This window comes from Lissotriton vulgaris, chromosome 12 (assembly GCF_964263255.1).
Source record: "Lissotriton vulgaris chromosome 12, aLisVul1.2, whole genome shotgun sequence".
In the NCBI taxonomy this organism is placed as follows: domain Eukaryota; kingdom Metazoa; phylum Chordata; class Amphibia; order Caudata; family Salamandridae; genus Lissotriton; species Lissotriton vulgaris.
Window position 1 is genome coordinate 595,747,906 of NC_141700.1, and position 13,512 is coordinate 595,761,417.

Below are 13,512 nucleotides of genomic sequence, written 5' to 3' on the forward strand. Positions count from 1 at the left end.
TGGTAAAATTTGTGTAAACTTTTTTAAGCTTCCTCAAACCCAGTCAGGACCTCTAGCCAACTAAGCACTATACCTTCATCCAAGACTTCAGTAATACCCTATTTCATATGGGTAATCTTCATTACTCCTGGGTGCTTGCCTGTGTCTGGTTGCCGTGGATCTTATTCTATGGATGGCATCTCAGCTGTCCTTCTGGTAGGGACGGTCTCTGGTGCCTTCTTGTCGAGTTCTCCTCCTCTGTGGTTGGTTCGGGGGTGTTCCCAGTGTAGGTTGTCTTCCCATTGGAAAGGCTGGGTTTCTGAGCTTGGTATGCTCCATTTAGTAAGTAATGGGATGAGGACTGGAGGGACTGTGGGGGTAATGCCCTATTACTTACCGTAGTATTCATTACTCCTTGTCCCATTGTCCTCGTCCCATTCCTTATGCCCCTCCCTCCTGGACAGCCGGCTTTCCTGTTTGTGGCTTGGTAGTTCTGGAAGAATGCTGGGTAGGTACTGCTTATGTACTCACCAGTGGGAGGGGGTGGGGTTAGTTGTCCAAGCAATCTCCTGTTTTCTTTCTGTTGTAGAGATGGTCATCTCCATTTAGTAAGGAATGGGATTGTATTCACAAGATGGCCACTAGATAGGAGCTAGATAGGAGCTCAGCTGCAGAGCTCCCGGGTTGGGGATCACTGAAACTGGTATATATCCCTAAATAACCCTGCCATCCACCTCCCGCTACAGCACCCCATGGAAGCACTGCATGCTACGACTCCGAATCTAACATCAAGCCCTCGGATTACCTTAACTGAAGGTCTCTGCATGAGGTCCGCCGCTCTCACCCCCATACCAACCATCCTCATCACTTTGAAGACAACGCAGCACCTCGGTCGGATTTGGCTGGGGGATCCTCCAGCGAGACTTCAGTCGGAGTCATGGTGCCATGACGACGAGCTGGCATTGCATCCCGCTGTGCTTGCGCTGACTATGGCTCGGTCTGCGCAAAGAGCTTGCATTGCATCCCGCTGTGCTTGCGCTATCTACGGCTTGGTCCGCGACTCTTGGTGGATCATGGCACTCTCACTGAGACTGGGGCTGGTGTGGAACCAGCCTTCCGCCCGCCTCTGATGCTGAGGCTGTCATGCCAGCCTTCCGTCTGCTTCCGGAGTTGCTGCTGGTGCTGGGCCCACCTTTACACCTACCGCGGATACTGCTCTTCCTCACTGCGCCCCAGCAAAAAGCCATCTGGTGCATTGACAGGCTGGGGCTTTCCTCGAAGGTGCAGAAGCGGGAATCCTGCGCCCTGCAGCACACGGCGGACTGCATTGTCCCTGTTTGCCAGGAACATGTGGGGGCGCCTTGCGGGGCATTCAGTCTGTGACCCTTTGACTCCCGGCTCTCAGGATTGCGACCCGACTGATGACTGCCGGATCCTGTAAATGGTGAGCACCATGCTAAATTCTACATTTTTAGTTGAGCCTATGGTGGCGGACCCTATGTGTGCTGGCTTGGCCACTTGTGAGTTGCCTATATCTGCTCACACCTAGAATTTATACTAAATTGGACGGCCATCTTGACTTTTCTGTGCTGGCCCATCCATTTTCAAGGCCCTTACAGTGCACAGTGGAGGCTGTCCTCACATGCCCTATTCATAGAAAGGGAAAGAGGACTGAGCTATGACTTCACAAAAACAGAAAGAGGACCGAGCCAGAAGCTCACCACAAGACAAGAAAGAAGACTTCTATAGCGGCCATCTTGGCATGGGCATAGGATTTATAGCCCTCCCAATCTATTTCACTGCAAGAGACATAGTAAACCTCCCACCTTGGCGATGGGCATATGATTAACAGCCCTTTCATGTGTTCTCGCTGTCTTAAGACTTGCCTCGCAGCGCTAAGCACTTTTCCTAAAGTAACCCTTGACAGTAGGGCAGACCCTCTGAAACACTCCCCACACAAACCGACCACTGGGTCGGTAATCTCATCACTCTCCCCAGCATGGCAGAGCCCTGCTTGTCCCCCGCGGGTGACAACTACTATACCGTTAACTATCCTCCTAATCTCTTCAAATCCGCCTCTAAATCCCTCAAGCACTCCATCCTGAAAAGCCATCCCGAGACCTTGATATCCGATCACCGTTTCTTCGTGAACCTGGGCACCATCATCAACGACCTCATCTTCCACTCTAGGAAACCGTCTCTCTGACGTAATGACTTCTCAAGCCTCCTCAAAGTACAGGTAGCCAGGAACATAACACACAGAAAAAAACTCGCCATCTCTCTATCGGTAAACCTGCGAGCTGACCTCACCATCATCTTATATAACAGCGTCATTATCCTGATTCAAGGCCCTCCCAAAGACCTCACCAAATTTGCGGTACTCTTTACCCTCCTCAAACAATATGTTCACAACCCCTCACAATTTTCGCTACCACCGCTCCACCTATTAACTAATCCTCCAAGTGTACCTAACCACCCACTACCCAAACATGCCAGGGATCCAAGTCATTGGGTGACCCGGCCTAGTCACGCATACCAACCACTGCACGCCCATACCACTGAACTTAGACCCGCAAGCGTTCCCCGCTCCTTCGGCTTCCAAAACGCCCCCTAGGGCCCACATCTCAAACCAATCAAGACCCGCTTTCACTCATCCTCATCAGAAGCGCCCCCAAACCCTTATCCTCCTACCCGTGTATTCCTCCCGTACTCCGGGCTGTTGAAGCGCCTACTAGGGCCCACAGCACTTCCTTGGACACGTCCAATAGGGCCCTGAACTACGGTCTGTTGAATCTCACCACTAAGCGGCCAACCCAGTCCGACAGAATTGCTCACACCCTTTCGGCTCCCTGCCCGCAAGGTCTTCTCAATCTTAGGGACGATTGAGCTAGCCCCCAACACTCTGACCAAACCGATCACCTAAAACCGGCCCTTGGCCCACCACATCTCACCCCCAAGTCACTAGTACACCCTATCAGAATTGCTCCCTTGCAACTGGCCCCCTGCCTGAACCCACCTCTCTTAGAGATATTGATAATCTCCACCGTAGAACCACTGAATTAACCCTAAGAATCCATAAGTCCATCCTGGACCTAAAGCACCTCCTTCACATCACCGAAGTTTCCTTCGCGAATTTCCGGCTCTCTCAGAACACGACCCTCTTCCCCCCACCAAGCCACTCCTTCACCCACTTCCACTATCCCTAAGACACTTGCGCCCCCGTAAGCAGCCCTGCCACCTCTCGGAGGAAGAAATAATTGCGCTCCTCCGGACCTACAAACCCATCCCTGGCAAGCTTATCCCGCCAGACCGCACAGAAAAAGAAGTGTCTGATCTCCTCATTAGCTACGAGTCCGCCTTGACAACCCAATGCCCCTCAATCCTGAGGGAAGAACACCCTATCCGCTCGGTGGCAACCAACCCCAACAGATCTGCCACCCTCCGGGTCAGAGGGGTGGTCAATAGCAACCTGTCTAGAGTTCCCAATTCTGCATCTACCCCTGACACTCACTCCTACCCTTCCTTAACCGGCCTCCTAATAAACTGCCAATCAGCAGTAAAGCATGCATCTGAAGTCGCCGACCTCATCCTGAGACATGAATCGGACTTAGCGATCCTGACAGAATCTTGGCTCAAGGAATCCTCTTCGCCCTACCTAGACCTCTTAGTCCCACCCAATTACAACATCGTAAGGATGGTCAGGAACTCAAAGAAAAAAGGGGGGGCATTGCCTGCATCTACCGCTCTAACCTCCTGGTTATGGAACTGCCGGTAGTCCCTACAGAACCCCCAGGCAGAAATTATACCTTCAAGGTCCTTCTCATGGAAATCATCACAGCCTATGTCTCCCCAAACTAATGACATTTTCCCTGGCAACTTCAACTTACACTGAAACGATCCCAAGGACCCTCAGGTCAATGCCATCAGTGACTTCTTGGCAGACCTAGCTCTTACCCAAGCCTGTTCTCTCCCTACTCACTCAAAAGGCGCCACCCTAGACTGGATCATTGCTAAGGAATCAGCGGTCAAAATTATCTCTATTGACCTGTATGCCTGGTCAGACCACCACACCATCACCTTCCTCCTGCCCAGCTCTCACAAGGCATGGACACCTCAACCTGTGATTCCCAAACGATGGGTTAGAGACACCAAGAACCTCGATCACAGGAAACTAGCAGCGCATTGTGAGACCGACCCCCCACCCTCAGTACATCTTGGTCGACAACCTAATGGATCACTATTCCTCAACCATATCTGACATTCTTGATTACCTGGCACCACTGAAATTAAAAAGAACCCAAATCAAGGACAGGAATCCCCGGTTCAGCGTATCCCTCAACAAGGAGAGGCGATCCCTTCAACAGATTGAACGAAACTGGAAACAGCACCCATCAGCAGCCCATCTAAAACTTCTCCGCCAGGCCAGAAAATACTCAACTCTAAAAAACTATTCTTCAAAACCGAACTCGAGAGTGCCAAAAGCCGACCTCGCAAGCTGTTCGACTTGGTCCAACACCAATCCAACAAACTAGCAAACACCTCCAAGGAAACACCCAAACCTCTAATATCAAGCAAGGAATTTTCTTCATTCTTCTGCTGCAAAATCTCTGTCCTAGGAAATGAACTTAAATCTGCAACTCACCGCCAAAATCAAAATCTACCAGATCCACCTCCTCTCCACGCGCTACCTTCCCAAATCTCACCCAAGCACTGATCCAACTTTAAATTCTATGACGAACACTCTATCTCAAAAATTCTCGCCTCCTTAAACCCAAACAACCACTTCAATGATCCTCTCCCCTCTAACTGCCTACCAGCCGCCTCTCAGGCTATCATTCCCTCCTGAACCTCAATAATCAATGCTTCCCTCGAACAGGGCTCAATTCCTGACTCACTCAAGGTTGGTCAAGTTGTCCCTATCCTAAAAAAACCTACCGTGGACCCTGTTTCTGCTGCTTCCGCTGAAAATGACAGAATCCAACATCCCACTCCTTTCCAAAGTTCTAGAACATGTGCACAACAGCAGCTGAGCCTACACCTTAATGACTTCCACCTGCTAGATGACTTACAATTAGGTTTCAGACCTGGACACAGCACGGAAACTACCCTCCTCCACATCGTGGATGATGCGCTCCAAGCCCTCGATCAAGGCAAAAGCTGTCTCCTAATCCTCCTAGCCTATCTTCTGCCTTGGATACGGTTAACCACAAAATCCTCCTTGAACGACTCAAACTCAGGATGGGGTTAGATGGGACAGTTCTTGAATTGTTTAGATCCTTCCTCAAAAACAGCTCTCAGAGACTCCTCATCAACGGTAATCTTTCCGCCCCCTCTCGGGTCATGTTTGGAGTCCCCCAAGGATCAACCAACTCCCCTACCCTCTTCAATCTTTACGTCGAGCCACTCACCGAGGTATTACCTTCCGCCAATATCTCCTACCTTATGTACGCAGACTATACACAGTTTGATATCAAAATCTCCTCCCCTGAGGACATTCGCTCCTTGAATGAGGCACTAAAGCTGACAGTCCATTGGCTCACCGCCAACTAGCTTAAACTCAACGCAAATAAAACTGAATTTCTCCTAATCTTCCCACTCAAAACCAACCCTGACATCCAGGAATGGATCAAGAGCATCACAGCACTAAATTGCCTTCCCACCATTGTTGACTCTGCGAAATCCCTTGAAATAACCCTTGACAGCAGCCTGAACATGCACGGCCAAATAACCTCAATGGCTAAGATGGCCGGGTTCCATCTGCGCTACCTAAGAAACCTAAAACCCTTCCTTGAGGTTTCCGACCTCAAAACGGCAATCCAGGATCTAGTCATTTCCAGACTAGAATATGGATGCTCCACTCTCGCAGGGCTAGCAAGAACTTCCTGGCCCCACTGAAAGCCTGCCTCAACACCGCCGCCAGGCTCCTGACTGCTTCAAAGAAATTTGACCACATTTCTCACCAACTCCGAATTCTGAACTGGCTTCCCCTTGAGGCCAGAATCCAATTTAAACTGGCCTGCATTACTCACAAAGCTCTCTACTCCAATTCCCCTGCTTTTCTCGCCCATAAACTTGTGATATCAGGAGAACTCAGAAACTCCCGATCTGCCAAAGAACTATTGCTGCTCCCAGCTCGCTTCTGTAAGAAAATAACCTACAATCGGGACGTCTCTGGGGCCGCTCCAAGAATCTGGAATTCCCTCCCACCCCCCATTAGAAGACTTCTGTTCTTGGCACTCTTTAAAAGGGAAACCAAAACCTTCTTAATGGGCAAATACCTGCTCTTATGGCTACATCGCAATCACTGTAGCGACTTGTTTCCAACCTCCACCTTGACATCATCCACTGCTCTACAAAGGATACCTAATACTGCACTCCTGGGCATCCCTCCCAAGAGGTGAGACTGCAGGCCTTCTTTTATAAGTTTCTTCCTGTTGTTAACTTGTTATCCTTCTTGTAGCTGGGACCTTAGACTGTGTGCTTTTTCTTATATAATGTATAATGTATCCCCCATCTTACCCAACTGGTCACTCCCTTCCTAATGCTTTGTATACCACCCTCAAACTTGTAAAGTGCTGTGATACCCTCACGGGTCTGGTTTGCGCTCTATAAAATTTTAAAATAAATAAATACAAGGACTGGAGGGGCTGGGGGGGTAAAATCCCATAGCCATCATTAGAATGTCTTAAAGATGCATTGTACCCATTAACAAATTGTTCAAAACATAGATGAATTTGAACCTTTAATACATTTTGAAAGAGGCTTACGTATCAGAATTTCAAGGTCAAATATTCATTGTATTATCAATCCTGGCTAAAATGATGGCTTAGGGTCATTTATCGCTGAGAGCTTGGTGTGGAGGATTTGTATCCAGCGAGTGAAAACAGGTGGAATCCCATTCTATGTAGTATATGCATCATATAGCGCCACTCCATAGAGTCGAACACTTTTGCGGTGTCCAGAAGAACTGCAACCGTCACTAAATCAGGATTAAGCACATGCAACATAGCAAAAATAGTGCGTTGATTGTGGGAGGTAGAACGTTCCGGGATAAACCCGGATTGGTCCGGAAGAACTAGAAGTGGCATCAGGGGCTGCATTTTAGTGGCTCGAATCTTCACTAAAATCTTTGCATCCAAATTTATCAAAGATAAGGGCCGATATGAGTCACAGGTCGTGGGAGGTTTATCTTTCTTTATCAGAGTGATAATTAAGGCCTGACGCAAAGAAGGGGGAAGAATACCTGACTCATAAGCCTCTCCATACATTTCTTGCAAATGAGGTGTGAGTATGTGCATGCGCCTTATAAAACTCTGCCGTTAGGCCATCTGGCCCAGGAGCCTTGTTATTTGGCAGAGACAAAATAGCTTCCTTAACATCTTCCTCATCAATAGGCAGGCTCAAATATTTTCTGTGGGCTTCTGATAACCAGGCACAGGCTGTGTCTTCTAAATAGTCATTCATAGCAGACTCATCAATCCCACCCCATGTAGTATACAAAGAGCCATAAGATCTCTGGAATTGCTCCACTATAGCGTGTTGAGAATAATGTGCCTCCCCTTCTGCATCAATAATGTGGTAAATTGGGGGGCTATCGGACCTATCGCGCAGTCTATTCACTAGATTCTTGCCCGGCCTCCCACCTTTGCCATAGGCCCTGGCCACATGTCTCTTGGATAGATACTTCACTTCCGTATCTGCTAAAGACTTATATTCTTCGATTTGCTCATGAATTTGGGCCATTATATCCATGGATGGTGCGTTCTTGTAGTGGGACTCAAGTGCCTCTAACAGTTTCTCAATCTTATGCAATTGTCCCCTCATGTCTCTAAGAATCCCCGCCGAGGTACCTATACACACCCCACTGATCTTCACCTTAAAGGCTTCCCACAGGGTCGCCTGGCTTTGAACTGATCCCACATTTAATTCAAAATATTGTACAATAGCAGTTCTGACAGTTTCAACGTAGATTGGATCTAATAACGTGTTTGCCCTAAAACGCCACGTGAATGGTCGGTGCAGGTTAGCTGGTATAGAAATTTCAAGGACAACAGGGTTGTGGTCAGATAAGGTCAGCGGAAGTGTTTGAACCCTCTCCACCCACCCGTTTGTTTCACCATTGAGCAGCCAGTAGTCCAGTCGAGACCAACTGTTAAACGCTGGGGTTATATGTGTACCTTCCAAACTCCTTCATTCTGCAGGCACCAAACGTCCACCAATCCCATCTCCAGCATGACATCCCTTATACATTGTGCAACCTTAATCGTGTGTGCTCCCGCCGGGTTGGATTTATCCACTTGTGGGTTAATGTGGGTGTTGAGATCCCCCCATATGATTGCAGCTTCCGGCCAAGTGCGTAGTACATTAAACATTTGCAAGAAAGGTGTTGTGTCGTGCACCACAGGGCCATGCATATTTACTACTGTCACCAGCATCATCCCTAGTTTGCCCCAAACCATAGCCCAGCGACCCTCGGTGTCCGCACAGGTCTGTACAGCCTTGAACAGCACACCCCTCTTAACGAGAATAAGGACCCTCCCCACATATGTGGAATATGATGAGGCCAGACTGTAGGCCGCCCATCTGCATGCCACCTTGCCTTCTGTGTGTTTACTCAGGTGGGTCTCCGGCAATAGTGCAATCTGCACATTGTGTCAATCCAGCTGTGCCAACACTTGCCTGGTCTTCTTAGGTGTATTCAAACCACGGACATTCCAAGTTATACATTTATACATTTCCCATTTCATCTGTAGCAGTAATCAGAGCAGTATATACAGCTAGCTATTCCAGAGCACATGTACATATAGCTACACAAATCATAAGTGTCATTGGAGCCCCAACCACAGTACCTCCAGCTCGTAAAAGTAGAACATTCCCTCCCTCCTCCCACCCACTTCAGCATCCCCAATTTGCCAAAGACCTGACCCTCATGTAACACCCACCCCAACAAAAACCACAGGAAATGACATAGCAGGTGGGGAATTCCCATCAGGGGTCGTAACGGCAAAGTCCACTCCCAGATCTAATAGGAAGGGGGCCACCGATGTGTCATCTTACCCTACTACCACAGCCAAACCTCCAGTCACATTGTCAAAGACATAGTGTAGGACTCTGGACACCAAAAAGCCTGTGTCCGCATCAGAAATGTGAGAAGGCCAAGTTCAGTACAGCAACACTTTGGCTCTTCAGACAAACAATACTTCTCTACCCAGCAGTGTTATCTACACAAGCCCGGTCCTCCCATCCATACATATACCAACAGGTGCCTTTCCCATCAAATACTTTGTGTAAACAACCAAGGCTACATCTTCGGTGCAGTATACATACGAAACAACATCTGAATTCATCTGAGCGCCCTTTAGTGCAAAACATGTGCATACACTGTCTCAGGGCCCGGACCCTCTTACTGTTCAGTCATCAATGTCCAATGTATGAGCTGGGGTACTCCGCTGTAGCCTCAAAGATCTAGCATGCTCCATCGCATGTTTAGGATTCATGAAGATCTTGCCAGTATCTGCCACTCCAATGAGCATCCTCGCCGGATAGAGCATGGCATAAGAAATCTGTTCCTTCAGTAGTATCTTCTTTACAGATTGAAACTCGTTCCGGGCTGCCTGCACCGTCACAGTAAAATCTGGGTAGAATAATAAGACATTGCCCTGATGAGTTATTGTACCTTTTTGTCATGTGATACGCAGCACTGTATCCCAATCTCTGAAATTGAGCAGCCTAGCAATTATCACTTCGGGGGATCGCCAGGCGGAGGCCGCCCCGCTAAGGATCTGTGAGCCTGCTCCACAGCAAACAGGGTTGATAAATTATCAATGCCGCAGATATCCCGTAGCAGCGTTTCCATATAGTCCTCCTAGCTCTCCACATTGGTAGATTCTGGAAGGCCCAAAACGCGTATGTTTTTGCGCCTGGACCGCGCTTCAATATCCTCAATTTTCGCTTGGAAAGCAGCTAGGACTTTTGTGATATCCAACGTCTTCGCAGTCACCTGTTGTAATCTTTCTTCAGCATCTGTGATTCGCTGTTCCACCTCTCTGATTCGTGAAAAAATGATCCATCCTGCCATTGAGGGCCTCAATTTTTCCATCTATGGCCTGGAGACTTGCCTGAATGGCAGTGAGCGATTTCTCAAGTGCCATGAGGGCCTGCGACGATGAATCCAGCTCCGAGTCTGAGGCCGCGTTCTGCACAGACTTTCCAACCTTGAGCAGTTCAAATGTAAGACATGGTTGGTTTTTTTTGGGCTTGCCCATGGTGCACCCTACAGCCGGGGGAGAGGGGGAACTGTGCAATTGAAAGAAATCAATTCCTCACGCTGCAGCGTGATGTACACACCCCTAGAGTTCTATGCCGATGATGTTGAACAGTTTTATCAAACGCGTGGCCCGCAGTGTTATCTCCACCTGCAACTCGGTGGGACAGTCCCCAGTAGGCCGGTAGTATGTGCTTCCAGTTCAATGTTTTGGGTGCCCCCAGGTCCTAGAAGCAACACTATGCTGTAGTGAGGCCACCACGTTGTTCATAGAGGTCCCAACAACACCAGAGAACAAAGTGCCACTTAAAATGTCTCCTCATTAGCAGTGTGACCAACTGTCTCATACACTAATATGCCCCAGCACTGAATGTCGGGGTGCGCTCAGCCATGCGATCCTATGCAGTGAAGGTAGTGGACACACGTCGGGCAGCTAGATTTCACCCCAGTTCTGAAACTGCATGCAGCAAAAGTCCAGCCTGGTTATCCACCTTATAATTCAGCTCTTTTCTCGCTGCATCGCTCAACGGCCCGAGCAGCGACCACAGCATGCGGCTCGTTCTAGTGCGGGCTCTTTCACCCCTTCCGATCCACACTACGAGAGCCCGGGGATGTCAGCAGGAGGAGGGGCCCCAAAGTCGACGATCTAATGCGGCGGTAGGCACCGCAAGTTACTGGATCTCCAGCCGCACTGCCTAACTGTGGCCTTCTTTCCGATGTGGCGCTGGTCGCTTGCGTGCCGTATAGTTCCGGGTGCACTGTAGGGAAACCCCCACTCACCTTCAATTGCTGCAGGTGTGGGCTCTGCTGGTTACGTAGCTCATCCGGCGGCACCCCCCAACAAAGCTCAACTCACCTTGCCCTCTGGTCTGCCGCAAACACTCCAGCAGCTTTCCTCCGTGCAGCTAGGGAGCTCAGAAGACGACTATCCGGAGCGCACTCAGTCACCATTAACGCAGACCCAGTGAACGCCGCTCGACTCCGATCTCCTTCTGCCGCAGCTACATGGAGCAAAACACAACACCAGATCGCCCATGCAGATAGCAGCAAGGTCCCACAAGAAATTGTGGTCCATGGCTTAGTAGAGGCAGGATATATGTAGGATATTGTTTGGCGTCCGGCAGAGCAACTCTACAGTGCGGCCATCTTGCCGAGCACCAGGCCACGCCCCATCAAGGTCATCATTACGAGCTGATGGGAGCAGTCTCCCTGGAAGATACCACCATGGTCAATTCCAAATGTTTCTGGGGTTCCCATGCCCAGGATTACCAGTTGCAGTTTATGGGGTGCAGAAATGACTTGGACCCCACCTCCAGCAGAAAATGGGAGCAGGCAATACTCCCCCAGAGAGTTTAGAGCTGCCCTTGAATGCAGGCATGCTCCTCATCCCTATCCAACACCCTGAGTTACAGCAGTCCCACACTGATATATACTGTCTCCCCAGGGCAAGTGGTAAGTACCAGTGAATTTGTCCCTGGACTCAGGGCTAACATGAAAAAGAGACCGTGTAATTCCAGGCCGTTATGCTTATTCCCAATTAATTATTAGGAGATAATCTCATAGAGGCTGCATTTATGTGAAGACAACCTCCCAAAATCAGGGATTCCAACCCACTTCCCCCAGTATCCCCACACGAAAATATGGTCAACTCATAATCTGAGCCAAAGTAGTGGTGAGCAAACACCCTGACATGAGAATATAGTCTGGGCCTCATTGCAATCCCTTCTGTAATCTTGTCTTTCACTGGGTTCTAGTATTAAACAATCAAACATACTTGATGACCATCTATCTCGCATCAGGAAAAGATGCAAACCATAGGGAGGATGTCATGGTTAGAAAGGCAAAGGTGACTAAGACGTTTCACTAGGACCATGTGTGTGCCAAAGGGCATAGGCCTAAAGGGACAGAACTCAGAGGGCTTAAAAGGTATTTATGAGGACTATTTATATGATGAGAACGTGAATTAGGTTTTTGTTTTCTTTTATTACTTATTTTTTCTAATGTTGTTGCTGAATTTTATATATATATATAATGCTGTCTGCAATTTGTATAGAAGAACAACCTAAAACATGACAATGTATACTGTTTATTTGTCTTATTCTATAATCGCCTTATCTGCATGTCGAAGGGGAATTTTTTAAAGTCAGAGGATTTGATTTATTTGTTTAATACTTTTTGCTGAGTTTTTTTGCATGTATTTTTTTACAGACATGTGTTCCAGAGGCATCCAATCAAGTCAGTGCTGTACAAGCCCCAAATGGTTGGCCAACTAGGGGACAAATCACTTTTAAAGATTATCACATGAGATATCGGGAAAACACACCAGTTGTCCTGAAAGGGCTAAACTTGACTATTCATGCTCAGGAATCAGTTGGGATTGTTGGGCGGACCGGCTCTGGTGAGATGTTTTATCAGATAACAGTATCTTGCGTTTTATGTGGTGCTATATGTCTTGCATTTTACTTTGTCTGCTCTTTTGGAATTAAAACACACTGAACACAGGGTTCTGTTGTGTGTCAAAGCACATACCATCAAAACTCTTTCTATTATCAGCTCACAGAACAAAGCATCAAAACACTACCCATTCTAACTTTCATTGAAACACATAGTCTTGGAAAACACAATTTTTTCCTATATGCCTATATTCATTGCCTCCCTCTATTCTGATCCATTACTATTATCATATTGTCCTTACTCAAAATATTAGTCCACTGCTGTTCCTGCATGCATGCCTATACACTGAAAGCAACATCAAGTATATTCACCATGTTTAGTCACCAAGCAGTCCTCATCCACCTTTTCCCAAATAGTTTATTAAAATTCTTGTGATATATTAAACCTCAATCTCAATATGTGCAATCATAAATTTCATTTGAGCATCAACATAAAACCACTTCCTTCGAAAATTCAAAAACAGGGTTCCTGTAGTAGTCATTTGTGATACATCATAAAATCAATTCAACATTCAATTATTTATGCTACAAAGGTCACATAATATTGATGGTGATGCTTCAGGCATACGTTCATCTATACATTTAGGGGTGGGCGGAATTTGCGTAGTTGCTCTACGCAAAATTCCTCTAAATGGCAAGAAATCTCTGTGATCACGCAGAATTTCGCATGCTGGCTGAGATGTCTTGTTGCACCCATTGTAATCTATGCAGGGTCTCAGGGGCAGATGAGCATCGTGCCAGAATGAATCCTGCCCTGCATTTCTTTCAGCCAGCATGAGTCAGCATGTTTGGCTTGTAGGTCCATACTACTAACAG

General features: G+C 47.8%; 1 protein-coding gene across 1 annotated transcript in view; it reads left to right on the plus strand.

Annotated features, from left to right (window-relative positions):
- The window catches only part of LOC147677799 (ATP-binding cassette sub-family C member 12-like), a 2,578,840-nt gene that overhangs the window by 2,296,681 nt on the left and 268,647 nt on the right, over window positions 1-13,512 (plus strand). Inside the window, exon 26 of the mRNA XM_086945588.1 lies at window positions 12,452-12,641. Within this exon, the coding sequence (XP_086801714.1) occupies window positions 12,452-12,641 (190 nt within the window). The remainder of the gene's footprint in view (window positions 1-12,451; window positions 12,642-13,512) is intronic.